Consider the following 25,629-nt stretch of genomic DNA (forward strand, 5'->3'; position numbering starts at 1 on the left):
GGGGGGGTGGGAGGGGTGGGCATCGTGTTTGTGTTTGAGCCTGTTAGGCCAGAGTACTTGTAATTATAATTATGCGCGTTAATTAAAATATTACATACACCCGTGAACTATGAATGAGGGAAGAGTGTTGTTTTTCTGTAACTTAAGTTAAATGTTTTGGGAAGATTCAGGAAAACCAAATTGCTTTACATCTTTTTTTGTCTAAACTAGGGAGCAATGAGGCAACAGTAAAATACCTGAGGGGCAGTTATAAATTGGGATTCTATGCCCGGGTTGTTTCACAGGTTTTTGTTTTCCTGAGAAATGGAAACTCTTAAGTAGTACTATGTGTTTGGTTGTGATTTGCTTAAGAACTCCAATCAGCTAACCCCTTTCCCCCAAAAAAGAAACAAAAAAAGCCATGGTCCAGCATCAGAAATTGGTGAATTAATGTACGTTTGTTTTAAAGTGTTGCAAGTATATATGTATCCTTTTTACTGACGTTTCAACTGATGTAGTTACTGCCAATCCAGATTACGTACTGTGTTTAATTTAGTAACCAAATTATATTTAAATTTTACATGGTATCATCTTAGGAGTTTTGTTTGCCTCTTTGTTTTTAAAATTAGCCATGTTGTGGGGCGCCTGGGTGGCTTAGTCGGTTAAGCGTCCGACTTTCGCTTAGGTCATGATCTTGCGGTTCGTGGGTTCGAGCCCCGCNCAAGTTGGGTAGGGGCAGAGAGAGGGGAGAGAGAGATAGATCCCAAGCAGCCACCACACTGTCAGCACAGAGCCCAGTACGGGGCTCGATCCCATGAACCATGAGATCATGACCTGGGTTGAAACCCAGTAGTCGGACACATAACGAACTGAGCCACCCAGGCGCCCCTGTGTTTAAATTACTTTATCATCATTCAGTTTTAATACATTAATATCTTTTTCCCCTTTCTTCTTTTGCCATTTACTGAAAATAAAATGAGTACTGGGGCACCTGGCTGGCTCAGTCACAAAAGAGTGTGCCACTCTTGATATCAGGGTTGTGAGTTCAAGGCCCACGTTGGGTGTAGAAATTACCAATAAATAAATAAGTTAAACATCAAAAAACCTCTACTACTTAAAAGCATCTTTTATGGTACACTGTTTTATAAGTGAAAAATACTTTTGAGATATAAACAGCATGGGAAGGTTGGATTATTGGTGTATCTTGAATATGTCAGGTCAGAATGGTGCCCTTTTCACGTTTCCGTTCTGTCCAGCCTGGCGGTGTTGCTGCAGCTTGGTGCGTGGCAGCAGTCAGCACAGGACACTGGGCCTGCACGCAGGGAGCCGGTCCTCCCCCCTGCAGCAGTAGATACCAGGGGAAACATGGCAGAGGCCACCACTGTAATGCCTGTGGTGGCAGCTGAGGCGACAATAAGGGAAAATAGAGCAAAATCAACACCTTGGGTAAGTCTCCTCAACTGTGTCCAGAAGTCACTCTGAAAGTCTCCTCAAAGAAGTTCAGGCCAGAGTGGCCCATCAATTTTCTAATTTATTAATGATAGTTAAAATGGGCATAAAGAATAAACTTAAACTTTATATTCTAATACTTCAGTTACAAAGAATGTGTATACTTAGGCTAGTTCCCTTGTTGCTCCATCTAATTTGCTTTTTTTTTTTTTAATAGTCTTGGGGTCTTTTATTTATTTATTTTTTTACACTTATCATGCCGTGAATTCATAGGGAATGGGCTCCAGCAGCTCAGGCTCCTTTCCACTGGTTCTCACAAAGCCTGCTTCTCTGGGTGGGGCAGGCTGGCGCTTCAGCTGAATCCAAGTACCTTTCTCCTTGGTGTCCTTCTTTTTCTGATCATTTTCCTTCACATGATTCAGAGCAATCTCAGCTCTTTGAGTGCTTAATATGCTCAGTACGTACGTACATTAATTCTCTTAGCAAGAATCTTGCCCTTAACTTATTTTGTTTACAACAATGCCAACAGCATGCTGGGTAGCATTGTAGACTCTTCCAGTTTGCCATGGTAACATTTGTGGGGCATTCATTCCCCCCCCCTTTGTTTATTTATAATTTACATCCAAGTTAGTTAGTATATAGTGTAATAATGATTTCAGTCATAGATTCCGTAATGCCCTTTACCCATTTAGCCCATCCCCCCTCACCCAACCCCTCCAGGAACCCTCTGTTGGTCTCCATATTTAACTCCCTTATGTTTCATCCCCCTCCTGTTTTTATATTATTTTTGCTTCCCTTCCCTTATGTTCATCTGTTTTGTATCTTAAGTCCTCATATGAGTGAAGTCATACGATATTTGTCTTTCTCTAATGGACTAATTTCACTTAGCATAATACTCCTTAGTTCCACATAGTTGCAAATGGCAAGATTTCATTGTTTTTGATTGCTGAGTAATACTCCATTGCATATATATACCTTATTCATCTGTCAGTGGATATTTGGGCTCTTTCCACACTTTGACTGTTGTTGATAGTGCTGCTATAAACACTGGGGTGCATGTGCCCCTTCGAAACAGCACATCTGTTCCCTTGGATAAATACCTAGTGGTGCAATTGCTGGGTCGTAGGGTAGTTCTAGTTTTAATTTTTTGAGGAACCTCCACGCTTTTTTCCAGAGGGGCTGCACCAGTTTACATTCCCACCAGCAGTGCAAAAGGGTTTCTCTTTCTCCACATCCTCTCCAACATCTCTTGTTGCCTGAGTTGTTAATGTTAGCCATTCTGATAGGTGTGAGGTGGTATCTCATTGTGGTTTTGTTTTGTATTTCCCTGATGATGAGTGATGTTGAGCATCTTTTCATGTGTTGGTTGGCCATCTGGATGTCTTCTTTGGAGAGATGTCTTTTCATGTCTTCTGACCATTTCTTCACTGGATTATGTGTTTTTCAAGTGTTGAGTTTGACAAGTTCTTTATAGATTTTGGATAGTAACCCTTTATCTGATATGTTGTTTGCAAATATCGTCCATTCCATCGGTTGCCTTTTGGTTTTGCTGCTTGTTTCCTTTGTTGTGCAGAAGCTTTATATTTTGATGAGGTCTGTGGGGCATTCTTTTTTGAACAGTACCCATTCCCTTCATGTCCACAGTGTCCCCTTTCATGTAGATTTGTATGAATGTTGCCAAAGGAACAACTCCATGTTTTCTAAAAGACCTGGAGAACATAAAGCGTGTACCTCTCTTCTTTCCCTTTGTGTTGGTCATTTGGTGAATTACTGCAAGATGGAGGTTCCAGCTGAAAGGAAGCCAATTTGCATTTAAAAAAAAATTATTTTTATTTTTGAGAGAGAGAGACAGAGTGTGAGTAGGGGAGGGGCAGAGAGAGGAGATGCAGAACCTGAAGCAGGCTTTAGGCTCTGAGCTTTTAGTGCGGAACCTGACGCAGGGCTTGAACTTGAGAACTGTGAGATCATGACCTGAGCTGAAGTTGGACGCTTAACTGACTGAGCCACCCAGGCGCCCCTAATTTGCTTTAAACAGAACTTGAGCAGAGCATGACCACTACGGACAGCTTCTGGAGATGGATATGCCTGATTTGAACTTTGATTCTATCCCACTTGCTAGCTGTGTGACTGCAAACAGTGTGTAACCTTCTAAGCCTCAGTTTCCTTATTTTTAAAATGGGGAGAATAATAGTATCCACATCAAAGGGTGGTTGTTAGGAATAAATGAGACAGCCTATTTATCATTAAATTTTTCATTTTAATTCTAGTATAGTTAACATGCAGTATTGTATTATTTTCAGCATACAGTACAATGACTCAGCATGTCGATACATGACCCAGTGCTCCTCATGACAAGTGCCCTCCTTAACCTCCATCACCAAGTCAGCCATCCCTCCCCACCCCTCACCTCTCCTGATGACCATCAGAGTTTATCCTCTGTGTAGTTAAGAGTCTGCTTCTTGGTTTATTTCTTTTTCCTTTGCTTCTTTGTTTTGTTTCTTAGACTCCACATATGAGTAAAATCATAGGGTATTTGTCTTTCTCTGACTTATTTCACTCGGTGTAATACTCTCTAGCTCCATCCACATCACTGAAAATGGCAAGATTTCATTCTTTTTTATGGGTGAATAATATTCCATTATATATATATGTGTGTGTGTGTGTGTATCCCACCTTCTTTATGCATTCATCTAACCATGGATAATTGGACTGCTTCCATAATTTGATTATTGTAAATAATGCTGCTATAAATATATCCCTTTGCATATATCCCTTTGAATTAGTGTTTTTGTATTTTTGGGGTAAATAGCCAGTAGTGCAGTTAATGGATCATAGGGTAGTTCTATTTTTAACTTTTTGAGGAGGCTGCACACTGTTTTCCAGAGCGGCTGCCCCAGTGTGCATTCCTGCCAGCAGTGCATCAAGGGTCCTTGTTCCTCACATCCTTGAGAGACCATCTGTTTAAATCCTCAGCACAGTACCTGGAAAAAGTAGCCATTCACTAACTGTTAGGTATTATTTTTTAGTATGTGCCATGTACCGTAATATTATTAATAAGCCTCTAGCAAAGATGCCCAGCAAGTATTCTTTGACTGGATTTAGGGTAAGTGGCCATTTCTATAAACTGTAGGTTATGAGGCTACTTTGTCAGAAGTGTACATGTTTTCTTCCTGTGGGGAAATCAAATTTGACAGTCACTATAGACTTGTAACATGTTTTGTACTTAGTGAGAATTGCCTGTTACCTTCTGAAACTTCTATGTCCTCATTACTCAATTGGGTGGAAAGCGAGGTTACTACTTCCCTTTGCTTTCTATTTAATCTTTGTGGTCCTGCTGGTGGATAGGAGAAAGACACATAAGATGGTTCATTTCTTTAAGGACCATAATTGGCAGGAAAGGCTGGAAAGGCTCTTAACTCCAGTGACCTACTGCTGTACCTAAGTGGGAGATACTGCGGTTGATCAGATGGTGGTAATCTCAGCATAAAAAGACAAACGTGACCTTTGCCACATGTACAGAGTTTACAAGTTGTAGTAAACACCATTAAGATCTTCACAGCCTGGTTATTAACTAACAGAAGCACGTGGGAGCATCAGCAGACGGGGGCTCTGGGACCGCGGAAGCATTAGTCAGTCAGTCCAGGAAGCTCACCTGCTTCTCAAAGATGTTTCTTGACATCATCTCACAGTTGAAAGAGGGTTTATTAAGTCTACATGACCTGGATTTATTAAGTCTGCCTTTTATGTAAAATTTATTTCTTGTGCCAAATGTGGTAAATGAAGAGACTCAGGGAATTGGCGTATTTCGGGAGCGAAAACAGGAAGAAGATCACCGACTGTCTTTCAGGTAGTTGGGAACAATTTGTAGAGGAGGTGTCATTCCAAGAAAGGGAAAAAATGACCAGAGTTGCTTAAAAGGGAATTATTTTAGGCTTAGAACATGTAGAACTGAGTGAAGGGGGGCTGTGTAGGCTTGTCTGGAGAACAGTGGATGGGTATCAGTCAAACAAACATGTATTGAGTGCAACTGCGTACCTGGTGCTGAAGGTAGAAAAACAAGTGAGAATCAGTCCAGGTTCTACTTCGCTGTTTGGTAGGAGCGACAAGAATTATCTGCTAACTAACTGTGTGCTCAGTGCACAAAGTACTTCGGAAGGGCAGAGAGCAGAATGGTTAATTATGGGTCGGTGGAAGGAGTGCAGAGTAAGGCTAATTTCTGCAAGGCCGGCAGAGTGGAAGAGAGTCGCCAGGAGGGGGAACAGGGCCTGCGAAGCACAGGAGTGGTGTGAGCGCCGGCACGGAAGCAGGGCGCACGTGCCGTGTTGGGGGTCTGGGCAGGAGCAGTCAGTAGGACGAGCACTAAGTGTGGACAAAGCACTTAGCCGGTGTTTGAGTGTAAGAAAGATCTGGTTCTTGTTCAGTACGTGGTTTAGAGATGAAACACCGTGAGCTTCAAGAACACTCTGTTGTGGTGCTGGTGGTGGTGAGGGCTGACCACTGACTGAGCAGCAACCCGAGGGAAAGACAGGAGACGACAGGCGGTGGGGAGGGGAGGGGAGGCTGTACCAAAAGGCTGTGGCGGCCATTTGGATGGGGGTCATGAAGGAAGAGAAATGAAAGGACCCTATTTTCCAGCCCAAGAGTCTGAGTAGATGGTGTTACCACAAACCAGTTTTGGATTACAGAGAGGAAACAGGAATTTGGGGCACAGAACGATAATGTGTCTGAGTTTCTGATGTTTTGAGTCTGAAAGGCCAGAGGAACGTACAGAGGAGGATACAGAGACCTCCAGGAGGTGGTTGGAACGAGGGCTTGGAAATTGAAGAGGGTCCGTATTTAAGAGTCCATCGTCCACGTGTAGTGCTGATGATTAAAGCCCTGGCAGCAGAATCCGTCTTTAACAAGAGTGTTCCGAGGGAGACGCCTGCCTGGGATGTGGCTCTGAGAACAAGCATCATGTTCGGAGTGGGAAGAACATGTTCTTGTTGTACTCTGAAGTCAGCAGACCGTCACGGTTTCGTATTCTTGCGCTTCTCTCTCGGTAATGAAGATACCAGAGAATTGATGATATTCATGACAGGTGGTCTCCAAGCTTACCATTTTAAACAACCCTTTGCCCCCCTTAAAAACGATTCTGCTTGAAACTGAAGTCTCTGAACGTCATTGTGCTAGGTTTTTGGATTTCACCGATTGGATTAACTCTGATTTCAAGGAAACTAGTAATTTTGATCATCACATTAAACTTTCCTCTTCCAACGTGATTGTGCTTGGTGTGGCACTCACTCACTATAACATTGCTCTTTCCCTCCTCAGGAGCTGATGCAGCAGAATGGGATTGGTTATGTGTTAAATGCCAGCAATACCTGCCCTAAGCCCGACTTTATTCCCGAGTCTCATTTCCTGCGAGTGCCTGTGAATGATAGCTTCTGCGAGAAAATTCTGCCGTGGTTGGACAAATCAGTCGATTTCATTGGTAAGTAGTTCAGGGCAGTATTACAAGCCCTTTGAGAGTTATAGTCTCATGTTCAGGTGCACCCCACCCTGCCCTCCCTTTTTCCCTCTTTAGAGAAAAAGCCTATTGCAGAGATTTCAAAAGTCTGAAAACAACACAGGACGCTGCTTATCTCGTTCAGTGGCCAAGGTGACGTGCCATGCTGTCCCTAAGGGACTGGCCTTGTGACATTATGGCTAACTTACCACTGCCAGGGGTAAGCCTGATGGGTCTGTGATTATGTATTTGCAAGCACTTGAAATCAGTTAAACTTCTGGCATTAAACTTTATAGCCATTTCCTCAAATCCTGTAAGAGACTTTTGGAAACTTTGGTGGCATTCCTTAAACTGTTTTTGCCTTGCTGCTATGTTTTCCCCAGAGAAAACTCCAGTCCTGTGAAAACAAATCCCATTATATCTAAAGTCTTTATGTCACGAGATTTGTAAGCTTCGATCCACGTGCCAGTAATTTCAAGTCGTATGGACTCTAATACACACACACATGCGCGCGCGCACGCAAGCACACGGTTGTTTCCTTGGGGTTGGTTGTGACAGGCTCTCATCTGTCCTGTGCTGTGTCGTCTGTCTGTGGGCTGGACCTGTCAGTCCCGGAGCCTCCTGACTCCTGGCTTCAGGTGCTTTGTGACATTTTGGTGCCTCAGGATCAGGCCTTCTGGTGGCAAATTGGTGACGTGTATTTGCAACGGGTTTTTAGTGGCAAGTAGCTGAGCCGAGGAGCATGACATGGTTCACTCTTGATGTTCCCAGTGAGATTTTCTTCCCCCAGTTACAGAAGCTTGACCCCTAATCCACAATTAAATACTCCAAATTGGTTACCGTAATTAAAAAAAGAATTAGTTCCTTTTAAGATGTGAAATGCTGTGAATTAAACCCTTCAACTATACACTTTCATCTGTGAGAGGATTTTTTTCCTAGATAATGCTTTAGGAACATCGAGTAATTCTGAAACAGTTCTCCCTTTTTTTTTGTTCAAGATTCCAGATTGCCAAAACTTTTCATCTTTAATTAGGATGCAGTCTTTGAAACACCAGAAGATAAATGGTGGAGATAATTCCCATTACAATATTCACGAACAGAGCTCCCCAAATTAATAACCCCAGCCATTGTACTTCTAGGAAATAATCAGTATATGATTCAGTTTTTGCCTGTTTTTTTTTTAAATGTTTTATTTATTTCTGAGAGAGAGAGAGAGCGTGAGCGAGCAGGGTCGGGGCAGAGGGAGAGGGAGACACAGAATCTGAAGACAGGCTCCAGGCTCTGAACTAGCTGTCAGCACAGAGCCCAACGCGGGGCTCGAACCCATGAACCGCGACATCATGACCTGAGCCGAAGTCGGACGCTTAACCAACTGAGCCACCCAGGCGCCCCTGTTTTTGCCTCTTTAAAAGAGAACAGTCATGGTTAATGTTCCCATTGCAGGTCACATCAATCCAAAGACATTTGGCTGTAATTTCAGCTAAAAGTGCCATTTCGGAATCTATTTAGAAGAGAACCTGATTCTTTTAATTCATCACAATGTCTAAGCTTTTTGGAGGGTTAGCAGAAAAGAGACAATATGAATAACTTTGCCACAACTTACTTTCTTCTTTCATGGGAGATATTGGGGTCATCCTGCCATTTTAATTAAGGCAAAAGAAATTTACCACGTTCCAACTTGGTCATACATACCCAGGTACATATTGTAATCTATTCATAACATCTGAAAATATTTATGCTCCTCATTATTTCACCTGTTTATCCCTGTTTCCTAGGACCACTGTCCTTATCCCACCCAGGTGATTGAGGGCAGAGGCTCCAGCCCTGCTTTTGAGTCAAGTGCACAGTCGTGGTAGTCGCTGGTCTCCAGGGTGCTTTATGCAGGGGTGGGTCGTGGCAGAGTGCAAGGTGTGGAGACGCAGCCTCGTCCCAGGGCTTAGTAACTTACAGGCTTGCATGTGTATTTTCTTTCTATCATTTAGATAAATTCCAGTAAGTTTCTGGGTTTGTTGGAAGGACTCAAGTTTTCATGGAGTTCTGTCTTCATTTTTAGTTAACACGGGCAGCAGTGAGCTCGGGTTGGCTGTTGGCACTACAGGCCACTCACAAGGTTGCCCCAGACGCAGCTGCCTGCTGCTTCCGGCTCCCGCTCCCGCCTTGCTGTGCCCCAGGCTCCTGCCTCTCCTCTCGAGTTCAGATGTAGGCCATACAGGGAGGTCATTAAGGGCACGTACTTTGGAGCCAAACCGTATTTGAGTCCTGTCTTCCTTGGGTACTAGTTAAGTTCCTCAGTTTCCTGACCTGGAAACTGAAGATAATGTATCACTTTCTTAGGGATATTGTGAGGATTAAAACTGGTAATGTATCTAGAATACCTCGCCAAGTGCCTAACTTATAATCGGCTCTTAATAAGTAGTAGTGGTTGTAAAAATTACCATCTGAGAAGTTCTTTGTGTGTGTGTTTTTTTCTTTGAGCTGTACTCTAGAAGCTCAGTTATTACTTCTTTATTTTTAGCCTTTGTAACTTCCCATCTTCACTGGCTCCCCCTTACTCTTTCCTTTGTTATTCTCTCTGCCCTTTGTTCGCCTAGATTTTTATTCCCGGATTGCTGTGGGGGCAGCCTGCCTTTCTTCTCTCCAGTTTTCACCATCACTGCTTTTGCTGCCCCTGTTCAGGAACCTGCTGTCCTTGGCCTAACGTTCCCAGACCCTCCAGCACCTGCTCCCCACCTTTGCAACCTTTTTATTCCCTCCCTGCCCCACACGGCGGACTGTCGTCTGTGCAGCCTAATTATTCCCAGCGTGTAGCTGCCTGGCACACACACACACATTGCTGCCAAGAAACGTGTTCTAGTGAACCCCGATCCAGTGGAATCCCTTTTCAATCAGATTTTTAAAATACATCCGCGAAAGTGTTATAACTGTAAAAGCAATGTAAGTACAATGCAGGAAATCTGCAAAACAGAGAAAAGAAAACCTATAACTTCTGTTATCATCATTGTTTTGTTTCCTTCCAGCCTTTTTCAAATTTTTTATAAACATCGCTTTTTAAGATCTGTAGTAGGGGCACCTGGGTGGCTCAGTTGTTTAAGCATCTGACTCATTTTTTTGGCTCAGGTCATGATCTCAATGGTCATGGGATTGAGCCCCACATCAGGTTCCGTGCTGACCATGGAGCCTGTTTAGAGTTCTCTCTCCCTTTCTTTGCCCCTCCCCTGCTTGTGTGCACTCACACTCTTTCTTTAAATAAACAAGCATTTTAAAAAATATAATTCATTGTCAAGTGAGCTAACATACAGTGTATATAGTGTGCTTTTGGCTTCAGGAGTAGATTCCCATGATTCATCACTTACATACAACACCCGCTGCTTGTCCCAACAAGTGCCCTCCTCAGTGCCCATCACCCGTTTTCTCCTCTCTTCCACTCTCCCCCATCTTTGGGGACATGACTTTGTTCTCTGTATTTAAGAGTCTCTTATGGTTTGCCTCCCTTTCTGAAACTATTTTTTTCTCCTTCTCTTACCCCATGGTCTTCTGTTAAGTTTCTCAAATCCCACATATGAGTGAAAACATGTGATATCTGTCCTTCTCTGACTTATTTCACTTAGCACAATACCCCCCAGTTCCATCAGCGTTGATGCAAATGGCAAGATTTCATTCTTTCTCGTTGCCAAGTAGTATTATGTATATAAACCACATCTGCTTTATCTATTCATCAGTTGATGGACATTTAGGCTCTTTCCATAATTTGGCTATTGTTGATAGCACTGCTATAAACATTGGGGTACATGTGCCCCTATGAATCAGCACTCCCTTATCCTTTGGATAAATACCTAGTAGTACTATTGCTGGGTAGTAGGGTAGTTCTAGTTTTAATTTTTTGCAGAATCTCCATACCGTTTCTCAGAGCAGCTACACCAGTTTGCATTCCCACCAACAATGCAAGAGGGTTCCTGTTTTTCCACATCCTTGCCAATATCTGTTGTTTCCTGAGTTGTTAATTTTAGCCACTCTGACTGGTGTGAGGTGGTATCTCAGTGCGGTTTCCACTCACAGAGTACCCCCCGCCCTTTGAATCTCCTGCAGGACTGGTTTAGTGATCGTGAACTCTTTCAGTTTTTGTTTGTCTGGGAAAGCCTTTATCTCTCCTATTCTGAATGACAGCCTTGCTGGATAAAGGATTCTTGGCTGCATATTTTTACTATTCAGCACATTGAATATTTCCTGCCATTCCCTTCTGGCCTGCCACGTTTCAGAGGACAGGTCTGCTGCTACTGTTAAGTGTCTACCCTTGTAGGTTAAGGCCCATGTGTCCCCAGCTGCTTTCAGAATTCTCTCTTTATCTTTGTATTTTGCCAGTTTCACTATGATATGCCATGGAAAATGCCTATTCTTATTGAATCTGAAGGGAGTTCTCTATGCCTCCTGGACTTACTTGGACATCTGCTTCCTTCCCTGGATTAGGGAAGTTCTCAGCTGTAATTTGTTCAAATAAACTTCTGCCTCTTTCTCTCTCATTCTTCTGGAACTCCTATGGTACAGACATTATTATGTTTCATTGAATCACTTAGGTCTCTAATTCTCCCCTTGTGGTCTAGGATTTTCCTGTCTCTTTTTTTCAGCTTCATCATTTTCTGTAATTTTATCTTCTATTCACGTATTCTCCCCTCTGCTTCCTCCATTCTTGCTGTCATTGCATCTATTTTATTTTGCACCTCATTTGCAGCATTTCTTAATTCATTGTGACTATTTCTTAGTTCCTTAATTTCTGCAGCAATAGATTCTCTGCTGTCTTCTATGCTTTTTTCAAGCCCAGCTAATAGTCTTAGGACTATTATTCTAAATTCTTGATCAGATCTACCTTTTATATTTCTTTTGAGCAATTCTCTGGATGTCACTGCTTCCTGGAATTTTTTTGGGGGGGGATTCTTCTGTTTCATCATTTTGGCTAGTTTTCTGTCTTTTACATGCTTTAATAGCTTGTTATGTGTCCTGCACCTGCGAGCACTACTATATGAAAGAGGCATCATACACTGTCCAGGGCCTGGCCCCTCAGGGGGTGTTTTTGGAGTGTGTTGTGTCCTCTCGTGTGACTCTGGTTGCTTTGTCTCCCTACTTGTAGTGGTTGTTTGGACCCTCCACCAGGTGTGCTTTGATTTGTTCGTTGAAGTAACCCTGGAAAAAATTTAAAAAGGAGCCGAATGGANTCTGCTTAAGCAAACCAACAACCAGAATAAAGAAGGGAAGAAAGAAAAAGAAAAGAAAAAAACAAATATATATATATAAAAAATGGCCAAGAATCCAATCAGAAATGCAAAACCACCAAACTGTTGTCTGATTGTGCGTGGAGCCAGGGGCTGTGCTGGTCTGGAGGAAAGGCCCTCTGGTTGGGTCGCTTTCAATCCTGTTTTGATATGCAGTTACCTGGTGGGAGGGGTGTGGTTTGGTGCAGGCAGGTCCCCCCTCCACTGTGGGCCTGTTGTTGGTTCCCTGAAGCAGGGAAGGATGGGGAGAAAAATGGAGACACCCCAGTCTCTCCTTCCCGGACCAGGTGTCCCAGACCACACTGCTCAGGCCATCCTCACGGTGCTGTGTGGGTGAGAGCAGGCTGGTTTGTCCCACTCGTCTCCCGCACCTCCCAGGCACTCGGCTGCGATTCACACCCCCTTGACTTAAAGGATGCTGCTCTGCGCACCCCAGTTCCAGGGTAGTACCGCCCTGCGCAGCCAGCTGACAGAGGACCTCTGGCTGGCTGGGTCTTCTGTCCTTGGAGTGGCAGTATCCCCTCTTCCCACAGCACTTGAGGGAGGGGACAGCTTTCTCCCAAAGCACCTCTGAGCTCGCTACCGAGCCCGGGGCTGGCTCCCTGTCCTCTCAGGGCCAGGTGCACAGACCAGCAGCTGGCTCCGGTCCTGGTCCAGAGAAAGTTGCACAGCCCTGGATCATCACTCCGAAGGCTGTTTGCAAGTTAGAGACTCTCTCCGCTTTTTTCCTTCCTTGGTCCATGGTCTGGAGAGGTTTTTCTCTTGTCCAAATACAATCCCACATTTCCACAGCCTCTTTTTCCTTCTTTTCTCTCTCCACTGAAGGGGTTCCCCCTGCAGTTGCTGCCTAGGCTGACTGTTTTCTCTCCCAATTTGCGAGTGCACACCTCTCTCCTGCCAAGCTGTCTCCGTGGGCCCCTGGAGAGGTTTGTCACTCTGTAGCCCAAATTCCTGGAATATCAAATCTTCTGGCCTCAATACTGCTGTGTTTGAGGGATGAGGGAACTTCAGGCCCCCCTACTTCTCCACCATGTTCGTACAAGTCAAACATTTTTTTTTTTTTTTATGTTTTATATATTTCTGAGAGAGAGACAGCATGACCAGGTGAAGGTCAGAGAGAGAAGGAGACACAGAATCCAAAACAGGCTCCAGGCTCTGAGCTGTCAGCACAGAGCCTGATGCGGGGCTCGAACCCACAACCGTGAGATCATGACCTTAGCCAAAGTCAGACACTTAACTGACTGAGCCACCCAGGTGCCCCAAACATTTTTTTTAAAGGAAGATAATAGGTGCATAATATGTGCCCAGTGTTAAGCCCTCTGAGGTAGCTAGAAGCAAGATCCTTATAAATGCTTATAGGTTTGTTTTGAGATAATTCTTTTAAGTAATAACTGAGAGAATATTGTTAACATTTAAAAAACATTGAAACTTAGCCTACTTCTAATAAGAATTTAAGGCAGCTTACAGTATGAGCCTTGGATCAAAAGATACATTCACACACATACATTAAAGTGAAAAAAAGGGCAAGAATCAAGTAATATGGGACTAGGAAAGGTGTAATAAAATCTGAATTATAGTTTACCTATTGAAATTGAGTGAAAATCTTAACTCTGAGCTTCTTAACAGTCAAGGCAAAATGAGAAATACTAAGATTAGTACAGGCTAAGTACTGTATAGTTGAGATAAGGAAGAGTACTGTGTAGGCTCAGGAAGGCAATGGACTTCATGTACATGGGTTTCTGTATATGTTGTACATATTTATTTCCAGTAGTATTCATATTCAGTTGTCGCTGTTTCATTGTGTTTGATTTTTCGTATACTATTCACCAAAAGCCCTATGTGTTTTGTACATAATAATAAATCACATGCATTGGGTATTTGTAATATTTATAACAGAGGCGGTGAGATTGGAATGGCCTTGTATTACCTTTCCACCTCCGTAGCCAGACTGATTCCCTGTAGATCTGTTACTTACAGGAATTTTAACAGAAGGTTTGGTAAACTTTTGGTGCCACCAGCTAAAACAAGAAGGGAAAGGGGAAGTTAGTTCCGTGGCAGCAGCTCAGGGGTGAGCACGCATGTGTGTAGTTGTTTAGAATCGAGGCAGCCGTAATATTGGCTAAAAGGTGAGTAGCTGATAACTTCACCCACCCCTACAAGTAGCCTTCTGAAGCCCCTCAACAGTGAGATGGTAGCATTGTTTGCTTGAATGTTCTTGGTTCTCACCAAGTGTCCAAAAGTGCTACCCTGTGGTACAGAAAGTACGTGGTGCAATCAGTAGCATCTCCGTATCCCAGTGGTCCTCATTAAAGTGACCTGCTCAAGCTGATTCCTAGCATATCCAGTTTTCTTCTTAAACTCAGCAAATGAATTATGTTGAGCCACTTTACGACCTACAGAAAATTCTCCTAAACAAAAATAGGAAACTACAGGAAGATAGATTCTATGAGCCAGCATTTTAAAAGAAGCTTGACCTGGCATCTTTTTGCTTTCTGATATGATATCGTGATGAAGTCTTTCTCCCTCCTGCTTTTTAAGTTGGTAAGGTAGGTCACATATGTTTGAAATGAGGAAATATTTTTAAAAATTTAATACCTTTTATATGTAGCAAATCACTATACTGTACACCCAAAATACAATGTTACATGTCAGTTATATCTCAAAACTGAAAATTCTATCTCCAAACTGGAAAAAAAAATTTAGTATCTCTTACATAACTAGAAAAAAGTTGAAATGTCAGACAACGTGGGTAAACAAAATATTAGCTAAATTTTAGGATTTGGGGTATTATTTTCCTTATACTTCTCTGTAATTCTGAATTCTCCACACTAAACAAATGGAATCCTGTCATCACAATGTAGGATTTGTACTCAGGGAAAATTATTAAAATAAAAAAATAATGTAAAAAACACATTGGGAAATGTACCAAGAGGCCATCTGGAGTCATGGACTAATTGCTTATTAACACATTGGGACTGACCTCCATTGTCCTGTAGGTAAATGGCGGGGGAAATTATCTTCCCTTCCTCCTCAAAAAACTATTGAAAGGAAGAATATTATATAAACATGAGATTTACTTTGAGTTATCAGCTGAAAGTAAGTAAATGGCAACAAGATCTCACTGTTGAACAGAGTTGTTCGTGGTGACCCTTCTCGAATTTGACTCCTGCAGAGAAAGCGAAAGCCTGCAACGGCTGCGTCCTGGTGCACTGTTTAGCTGGCGTCTCTCGCTCGGCCACCATCGCTATCGCCTACATCATGAAGAGGATGGACATGTCCTTAGACGAAGCTTATAGGTGAGGACAGGGTTATGCCTTATGGATTGGCTTTCCCTTGGACGTGAGACATGCAGAGAGATGAGGACCGGTAACCGAGTTACAGCGAATCAGGATTGTTTTAGTTACATTCTTTACAGGTGACTGGATTTTTAACTGGTTTTTCAAAGATTAGAGAAGAATACAAATTAGCATGAGTTCTGCCTGAACGTGTGCCACATTCATCCTCAGCTACTTTTTAATTTTAAGGAACAACAAATCTAAACAGATCTCTGTCCTATTGAGTGAGTTTGTATCTGTTCCTAACTGGGGAAGTATGTGTGAGAAAAAAGCTCCGGCAGCATGGCCATTAGAGAATCCCTACTTCTGCTTCAGACTTTGTGCCTCGGTCACTGTGAGGAAAAGGCCTAAGTGTAAGACCAAGTTATTGTCAAAATCCATTCACCGAGTGGAATTTCCTCCATTCATTCTAGAATTGCCCAGACTCTGCATTTTGACTGGGTTGCTCCCCCCACCCTGGGTCAGATGGAGGGGAGGCAAGTGACAAGGGCCCAGGACCAGAGTTTGGTGGGTGGCTCTGGGTTTGGTGAGCAGCAGCAGTTGGTTTCCATGCAATCAAGGGCCATAAATATAGATGCAGGAAGTAGGCCTGTTGTACCAATTGGACTTTTTCTCTAATTGGAAAATTTGGAAAGATGAAGCTCCCTGAAGAGCTTCTCCTTTGAGGAACGAGACTGGAGGAGAAGGGCCCTTTGTCCGCATTAGTTCCCTCGTCCTCAGTTCAGGCTTTGCTCCCTAGAAGTCTTCTGGCCCCACGTGGAAACTGGAGGCAGCACTCCTCTGTCACGAAGTCTTTACCGAGAGGACCCTGCATTTGTACTTGTTACAGTGGGGCCAGCTGTTTCTGGCTTTGGGTTACTTGATTTCCAAGGAGTTTGATTTTTCTCCATATTCAAATACAAATTTTCAGTGTAGTTTCACTCCTGTGTCTTCTGAGGTGTGGCCATGAAGGTTAGAAACCACTGAGGAATTTGTCTACTCTCTCTAGGAGTCTGCGTCTCCACAGTTAAACATAAAACTATTTATTACTAGTTTTGACCCCTTGATGATTCTTTGCTACCACAGTGGTTACGAAAATGGACCTAGACCTAAGACCTGATTTCGAATCCCAGCTGTGTGATTTGGGGCAAATCACTTATGGACTTTGTGTCCCTGTGTGATGGGGGGAATACACTCACTTGACGTACGGTAGTTTGGGAACCAAATGGGATACTCTAATGCATTAGCCTGGTGCTTAGCATACAGAGGCCACCTGACGGCTGGTTATTCCGTCGTGCCGGATGCAAAGAGAAGGAACTCAGGTGTGTGCGTTGATGCTCTGGCCATCTGATACCCGCTTTTCTGGTCCTTCATTAAAAACCTGTGATGTCCTGAGGAGGTGACTACGGGGACTTCGAGAAGGCACAGTATCAAAAAACTGAAGGAGGAGAGTGGCGGTCACACTGTACTTCCGACTGCGGCACCAGCATGGGGAGGGTGGCCCTGGCGGGGAGGGCAGATTCCTCTCTTATCAATTACATTGGAAACAAGCTGGCCACAACTAGAGCTTTCGGGCCGCGGCCCCTCTCTTTCTAGCATGCTCCAGGGGGGTGGTATNTTATTTTTGAGAGAGAGAAACAGTGTGAGCAAGAGAGGGTCGGAGAGGGAGGGAGACCCAGAATCCAAAGACTGGCTCCAGGCTCTGAGCCGTCAGCACAGAGCCCCAGGCAGGGCTCGAACCCACAAACGGTGAGATCATGGCCTGCGCCAAAGTCTGACGCTCAACTGACCGAGCCCCCCAGGCGCCCTCCGCCTCGATCCTTTAAACCAGCCCTCTTCCATCCGTGCTGGGGAGGCTCTGATAATTTCCTATCTTATTCATTCACCCGAGACTCTCTTTTAATACTGTTCTGAAGATGAAGTGTCGTTGTAAAGCCCGCGCTTTCTGTTCCTTTCCTCTCTCCATAGATTCGTGAAAGAAAAAAGACCGACCATCTCTCCCAACTTCAATTTTCTGGGCCAGCTCCTGGACTACGAGAAGAAGATTAGGAACCAGAGCGGCACGTCGGGGCCCAAGAGCAAACTGAAGCTGCTGCACCTGGAGAAGCAGAATGANTCGAGAAGCAGTTTAAGCGCAGGAGCTGCCAGATGGAGTTCGGCGAGGGCCTCCTGTCCGAGAACAGGTCGCGCGAAGAGCTGGGCAACGTGGGCAGCCAGTCGAGCTTCTCCGGCAGCGTGGAGGTCATCGAGGTGTCCTGAGGCGGCGGCCGCTCGGGGCTGCCGCCGACGAGGCGCTTCCCGCTCACACACAAGATCCTCCCTGTCAATCTGAAAGATGTATGTGTATGTACATCTGTAGTTTCGGGAAATGGAGCTGCGGTGTGAAAGCAAAAGAGGGAGCCACACAGGTGGCCGCGCAACACCTGGCGTGAGAGGCAGCTCCTCCTCTCACCGCAGGTGGAAGGCGGGTGCGCGGGTCCCTCCGAGGCAGACAAACGGGAGGCAGCGGTTGCACCCCCTCCTGCCCCCGCTAACCCCGCGCTCCGTGGTGTCGGAGGAGGAACCCGCCACCACCTAATTTTCCCGGCGTGCCCCCGGAGCCCCGGAGCCCCAGCCTCTGTCCGGCCCCTAACGTAGTGCACCTTAGCGCTGAGACTGAGCCAGCTCGTGGGTCAGGCGGCCAGGCCCCGGCAGGGACACAACCCCGTGGTAAACGCAAGAGAAACGGTCGCATCCGAAGCGACTCGCGCATCCGCGCTCACCCGGCAGCCGATGCGCGCGTCACTCAGAGGCCTTGCCGTGGCCTCCTTCAGAGAAGGCACACCCAGTACCTCAGACTGCAAGTCGGGGGGCTCACCACTACCCGGTCCGGGAGCCTGTACCCCAGGCCTTGTGAGTAGGTAGGTAGGTAGCTAGGCACGCTTCGCAGACCGGTTCAGACGATCTCTGCACAAACTTCCAGATGGGCCTGGTTACTTGTTTTCTCCTCCTCCTCAGCTTTCTGAAGAGAAGGGAGACCACCTAGGATTCAGTTTAACAGCTGGGATCTGGCAGCAGAACGACTGAAGCTCAGGTCGGGAGGCCAAGCAAGTCTACCTCCCTCCCTGTTAAGTCAGAGAATTGTTTGGAACGGTGTCGTTACTTTGGTTGAAGCCAGATGGGAATGTACTTGGGCTGCTGCCAGAGGCGCAGAACCTTCAAGTTCTCGGCCGGAGTAGAGTTTTTCCCCCTTCGGTCTTGCTGCACAGCCCTGTTTTGTCAAAACCTAACAGGTAGGTAGAATGTTACAGGCAGCTACCAAGAGGGAGAAAAAACACAGATGAGAGAACTAAAATTGCTGAGGAGGAGCAGGAAGCTCCCACTTTTTTCTCTCCATGGTTTTGTTTCCCTCAGCGCGGGACGAGGGTGGTAGCTCTGTTCTTCCCTTTCCGGCTCCTCACGGGCTGAGAGGCTGGTTAAGTCAGGAGTGTTGAGCACGAAACAGTACAGGGAGGCGAGGGGAGGCTGGTTGCATTCGATTCGTTGTGAGCAGAGTGGAAAGCCACGGCCAAGCTCTTCTCAGAAACTGTCCCCAGCATTTTTTCTGTACAAGGGACACATCAAAATGGAGCAGGACCAAGGTGGTCTCTCGGCCTTTGACCCACAATCACTGTATGGAGTGAATCCTGGCAGCTGAACATAGGAGGTGATTGGAACAAGGACCCAAGTGATAGTACGTACCCGCTTTTAAACTTCCTGGCTTGAGTCTTGGCCACGGCAGTATGGCCCTCTTTGGAAGCCTTAATTCACGTCAGCAGCTTTGCNTAGTTGCTGACTCATATCTCAGGTTTTTCCGTGTTGGAGAAATGGATAGTCCTTTGACTAGGATGTGACTTCATGTTTCCTGTGATGACTGCTGAAGCCAGCGTAGGATGAATGGCGTGACGCAAAACTGACGGACTTGTTCACGACGGTGCGGAGCTTCGTGTAACCTAACTGGTGGTGTACAAATAACACGCTGGGATCTGGGTGTAGGGCGAAGGCAGGAAGAGAGGACGCTGCTCAGGGACGTCATTGTCACTATACTGAAAAAGTTCTGTTCAATGATCTGAGTTTTTCCATATCCATTTAAATTTGGGATGTAATCAGACACTGCAGCTTTCACAGAGTTCATTTTTGACATGTTCCGTATATACACACACCCTTCTTCCAGGGTCTGGTCACAGCCGTGGGACACTTTTGAGAAATGAAAGGAACAGCTCCAATCTTAAGGGTGTCCTGGGAAGGTTGGGGGCCTTGGTCTTAACATCTCCCTGGGCAAAAATTTGCCTTCCATCATTTGGGATTTCTCTTGGCCCCGGTCCCCTTCCTCCCTGTGACTGACGACGTAGGCAGACGCTACAGCCTTTAGTCTTTGGTTACAGATGTCACAGATCAGTTCTGGGGAGCAGGACTGCCATGCCCCGGGGTCAAGCCCTGCGCTGCTTGGGGGTGGCTGGCTGGCTTCAGTCCGGGATCGCAGGGGGAAGCCCCCAAGTCTGCCGGGGTGCTACCGAGCGGTGATTTCTAGAGAGCAAAACCAGACTTCTGTGAGAGAAATGCCGGACGAGGGCTTAGAACGTTTGTCAAGTTAGATGGGAAGACTGTATAAATGTTGACTATGAATATAGTGCTCTTTTGGAGTAAGGCGCTGTTGAATGGTTAAATTGTGCATTTCTCCTGTTGATGTTCATGTATGTTAATATGAAATAAAATCAAAACTGGTACCTGTTTATACATAAGTAAGAGAAAGGACGTCTCTTTGCAGCTACAGACTCGGTGGGAAGCGCAACATCCAAGTTGCGGGAGGGGGAGGTGGGGGGGTGACACCCCACCCGCGCTCACATCCATCGGAGGGGACTTGGCCAAAAATGAAGTGGTGGGGGCGTGGGCCATGGAGCTGGCGCCGTCATTCACACGGATGCTTGGCTAACGGTGTAGAGCCGGCCCGCATTCTCCAGTGTGCACCCCACATGCCACAGTGGAGCAGAGCCCCCGGCACCGGGTCAGTATTTCTATCAAGAATAAGGTACAGGGTAGGAAGAAGGACGACCAGATACACATTTGCAGTACATCCTCGTGGAATGTGTAAACGGTTTTATAGTTCTGGGAAAACCGAGGACGGACTTATTAAAGATCTGTTTCTCCATCCTTGCCACGTACGTCTCAGGGAGCCAGCCCTCTGCCAATAAATGACACTGCTCGTGACAGTATGAGACTGGCAGCTTAGTCTCACCAGTTTGTCAATAATACGCATCAAAGGAATAAAGCGCTTACCTTTATAAATATGCTTCATCATAAAGCATATTCTCTTGGAACAAGAGAATTTACAGGTGATGTCGTTTAAGTTGGTGGTGTCCCTTCAAGTCGAGGCTAAATTTAAGAAAATTTGTAAGTGAGAGAAGGATTGCACTGGGTGAGCAAAGACGTGGCCAGGACCTCGCAAAGAGCCGGGCTCGGGCACCGGAGAGAAGAGGGAGTGTAGAATAAATCTGCCCCTGGAGACGGACGGTGGCCTGAGGGAGCAGCTGTTGCAGTGACGGGCTTGGGATGAGGTGTCCTTGTGTGCGCCGGCCCGGGGGCTCGTGCAGACCGTCAGGGCAGGAGGACTGGTTGGGGTCCGACAACACAGAGCAGACCAGGGCTTGGGCTATGGGGAAACCAGGGTGTGCCTTATGGGGACCAGATGACAGCAGCTCTCTACCCTCAAAGCCTTCACTGTCATTTTATTTTAAATCCCGTCTGGTTTCGTTGTCGGACACTAGATGTTTTAGGTCTAGTAAAACGTGCCGAGGTGCTTTTCTCTGGATATTACTCTTCCGCATCTATAAATGGAAGCGGGGCGAGAGTTACTTCTAGCATTGTGAGGCCCATTCGTCCTCGCGCAGCATAATTATACTGGGTTATGTAGCTTTACCGAGTTGCAAAATCAACCGGAAAATCACATCCCGGCTTGGAAGATGTTCACAAGTCCAGCACGTTGTTGCCGTTTACGTGCAGGGGCGTCAAACAGGGTTGATGTAAAAACCAGCTTCATCGCACTGGTTCTAGCTGAAGGAGTCCAGGTCAGGGGAAACGCGGTCCCACAGGAAATGCAGAATGTGACCTCGCGGGAGCCCCGTCACAGGCAAACAGGGCGCCTTGGTGGTCGGGGTTCTCTCTGCTCCAGGGAACTGGGGTGGTTTCAAAGGCCACAGTTAAAGTACTTGCTTCACCAGTGCTTTGGGCATGAATCCTGCCTCGCTGTAGCACAAAGCTAAAAGGTGGCAGCAGGACTGTGCCTTGACTGGTGAAGAAAATGGAGCCATCAGCACGTTCCCTCAGGTCTCACATGGACACCTCTGACCTGGAACAAATTCCCAAGAGCAACAGGCACACGTCAACACAACACGTGAGATACTGGCTCTGCTAGTGAGCAACTAGGTTTAGCTGCCAAAATTTCTGATATTTTGGTGTGAGGCCTGTGGATACGTAATCTGGCCGCCCTTCGCCTCTGTAGTTGGGGCACTTGAGTGGAAGTTTCATGCCTGGTGCAAAAAAATCAAATGTTCTTCATTATAAATTAGCCGACGGCAGTGGCAACTCTTGGGATGTAGAACAGTTTTGCATCCAAACTGTCCCCCAAGAAGAAAATCTGTCACTTCACTCTACCCCTTCGATCTTCAGCATCCAACATTTTAAGTAATTTCCTACTGCCTGTTGGATGTCTGGAAACAAACTGGGAAGACCGTTTCACTCAACTCTTAAAATATGTTTGCTCACAGCTCTCATTTCCACAGATTCCTGGTTTTGCCTTGGGGCTTGCTGACGGAAATGCCAAAGCTGAGTGAGTTCTATAAATCCACACAAGTGGTGGCGCAGGTCAGTCCCCCAAGGCCATTAGTTTACGTAACCTTGGAAACGGCGTGTTTGGTAAGACCCATAACGCACCTTCTTCCTATGTCAGGGGAAAAAAGAAAGACATACCTAGAAGATAGTTTTTAATAAAAGATCCACCTCATTTCTTGAGTGCTCTCCTGTATCTCTGGACAGAGTCCTCCCAATTCATTTCATCGAGTACTTACTCTGTGCCGAGAATATAAATTACGTTCTGAAGAATGACAGAGTTTTAAGGGAACTAAAGACATGACATCTGTATAATTTAAGGCTCTCATGAAGCCTACACTATTACTTGCTCTTGACCCTACAATTCATTTTTTAAAAATATTTGTTTACTTTGAAAGAGCGAGGAGGGGAGGAGAGAGAGGGCGGATTTGACTCTGTCAGCACAGAGCCCGATGTGGGGGCTCGAATTCATGAACCGTGAGACTGTGACTGGAGCCAAAATCAAGAGTCGGACGCTTAATGACTGAGCCGACATCCCAAGCCCACAATTCACTGACGAGACACTTCTTTGCACAAAATACAAGAGATGAAGGCCAGCTTCCACCAGTCTTTCTACTTCCAGTCAAACAAGGAGCCTGCAGTACAGGGACGGTGTTCAGAGCTACAGATGGACGGACAGATCTGCAAAACAGCTGCTCCAACGAGGGAAGCCACTGGACGCTTCCTAATTTATAAGAGAGAAGGAGAGACGCTCTCTGTGGGGAGCTCATGATTTAAAGTCACTATCAAAACCTGGGGCCACTGCTCAGAGACGGCGGGTAAAGCAGCCTCTCCCCGGCAGAGGCGGCACCCTGGAGCGGGCAGGGGCCGGAGAGCCCACCCAGACCAGCTCGCGCCGTCGGGAGGTGGAAACAGACGCAGGGAAATCAAGTGACGGGCCAAAATCCAAGGCTGGAAACCCACCGCGCCGGCTCTCTGCCAACGACCGGTTGCCTTTTTATCCCCGAAGCCTCCTACAGCGTCTGGGTGGGTCCCTGGGCATCGAGGACAGAGAGCCAGCAGAACCCTCTCTTCGAAGAGCAAATCAGACTCCCAGAGCCTGTCCGAAAACGTCCAGTCCTGCGGGGGTGCAGCACTGGCAGCGCCACGTTGCCAGTCAGGGGTCAGTCCAAGAAGACCCACCAGGAGTGGCTGGGGGGAGGCAGGGGGGCTGTTGAAGGGCTGACTCGCAGCACGAGGTCACAGAGGCTGGTGAGAGAGTCCCCGTTCGGCTGCTGCTGTTCACCGAAGTCCCTGGGCGGGCGGGCCAGGAAGGTGGTGGCAGTGGCGGCCAGAGCCCAGATGCGCCTCCCGCCCGCACCCGCACTGGCCCCTCCGCTAAGCCCTCTTCCTCCCGCTGCAAGTGACCCGAAGGAGGAGCCAGATCCCTCCCTGCGCCCCCGCTCCCAATCTGGAAGCAGCAGAGGCGGAGTTCTGCGGGGCCGGGGAGCCCCGAGCCCGGCCACTGCGCCCACCAACGGGGCAGGCGGGCTGCGAAAACGTGCGTGAGATGCCACCGGGCACGACGTCCGGCGACCTTGAGTGGCTTTCTGTCCACTTCCACATTCATGCAAGCTCCTCCTACGGCCACCTCGAACCAGGGACGCACAGGGAAGGGAAATTGGGAAAACGTGTCTGCTTCGCCAAGTTGACAATGTGGCAGAACCACCCCACACCATGAAGATTAACTGGAATTCTTAAAGAAAATGCCGAATTTGCCTGTTCTTCTCTTCTTCCACTCAGCAATAAGCAGCCCGTAGACTCAGGACCCAAATCTAAGTTATTACTTGTCTTTTCATTCATTAACGTTTTTGTCAGTAAACTCTACGCCCAACGTGGGGGCTTGAGCTTACCACCCCAAGATCAAGAGTCACGTGCCTCAATGACTGGGCCAGCCAGGTGCCTTTTTTTATTCCTTGAGAGAGAGCAAGAACGACCAAGCAGGCAAGGGGCAGAGAGAGAGGAAGAGGAAGACACAGAATCAGAAGCAGGCTCCAGGCTCCGAGCTGTCAGCACAGAGCCCGACGCGGGGCTCGAACCCACAAACCTCGAGGTCATGACCTGAGCCAAAGTCGGACGCTTAACCAACTGAGCCACCCAGGCGCCCTGTCTAACTTCTTTATAGGAAAAAGAATTGGATGGAGACCTGGCTGGCTGAGGATTTTCTCCTGCCACGTCAGGTCTGCCTTTCTGGCACGTTCACACCTTCAACTACTGAAACACAGTGAGAAAGCTCCATCCTCCATAGGCTTAGTCTGCATCTCCTTTCATTTGTTCTGCGCTTGTATTTGTAAATTGCACCAAGTGCGGTGATGGTAAGCGCCCCTGATCCCTGGGCTGTTTCCCAAGCTCTGTACACGACCAGTCCTGCGCTCTCCGAACACTGCAGGCACACCCCTGTGTTCAGCACGGGTCCTGTGCACGCCAGGAACTCAGAGAAAAACCATGATGATGGTGCTTACAAACGCCACTTCCTGTAGGTCTCGCAAGGGGAATAGAAGTATTCCCTGCATTCTTTGTTTGCAAAAACCAATTTCAGCCGGTTTGAAATTAACAAAAAATAAAGTTAGGAAAAGACCATACTGAGCACAGGCGGCACTGAATCTAGCTATAACAGATATTAAAATGTACTGTGAAATTCTATTAACACCATACGAAAAAATGGAAAACAGCATGAAATGATATGGGGAGAAAGATCAATGGATTAGAATACAGTTCAGAAGGAGATCCTCAATTATATGGAAATACACCACATGACAGAAGAGGTATTTGCACATCAGAGGGAAGATTCATTATTCGTAAATGTGGCCACTCTGGTAACCTTAGCTATTAATAGGTTTCTAAGAGACAGAATGTCTCTCTGGATTTGCACCCTCTAACAAACTGCTCTAGAAATGGCTAAAAACCCAGTAAACATGACCATCAAAAGGTATTATAAGGGGCACCTGGGTGGCCCAGTTGTTTGAACGTCCAACTTTGGCTCAGGTCATGGTCTTGGAGTTTGTGAGTTCGAGCCCCATGTCGGGTTCTGTGCAGTCAGCAGCTCAGAGCCTGGAGCCTGCTTTGGGTTCTGTGTCTCCCTCTCTCTCCCCCTTCCCTGCTCATGCTCTCCCTCTGTCTTTCAAAAATAAATGTTTAAAAAAAAAACAAAAACATTATAAACACAAACTTCCACCCGTGCGGCCCAACAAAGTGTGAAGATATAGCTCCTCACTCCCCAGCACATGGATTGAGTCCCCCACGACTCCCTCTG

General features: G+C 46.4%; 1 protein-coding gene and 1 pseudogene across 1 annotated transcript in view; one reads left to right on the forward strand and one right to left on the reverse strand.

The window, feature by feature from the left end:
- Positions 1 to 17,826, forward strand: part of DUSP16 (dual specificity phosphatase 16) — a 101,213-nt gene extending 83,387 nt beyond the window's left edge. Inside the window, exons 7-9 of the mRNA XM_077756415.1 lie at positions 6,742 to 6,901; positions 15,353 to 15,476; positions 17,463 to 17,826. Of these exons, the coding sequence (XP_077612541.1) occupies positions 6,742 to 6,901; positions 15,353 to 15,476; positions 17,463 to 17,826 (648 nt within the window). The remainder of the gene's footprint in view (positions 1 to 6,741; positions 6,902 to 15,352; positions 15,477 to 17,462) is intronic.
- LOC144225226 (large ribosomal subunit protein eL21-like) lies at positions 1,683 to 3,187 on the reverse strand (annotated as a pseudogene).
- Positions 17,827 to 25,629: the final 7,803 nt, after the last annotated feature.

Source organism: Crocuta crocuta, unplaced genomic scaffold, assembly GCF_008692635.1.
Source record: "Crocuta crocuta isolate KB4526 unplaced genomic scaffold, BGI_CrCroc_1.0 scaffold262, whole genome shotgun sequence".
Taxonomy (NCBI): domain Eukaryota; kingdom Metazoa; phylum Chordata; class Mammalia; order Carnivora; family Hyaenidae; genus Crocuta; species Crocuta crocuta.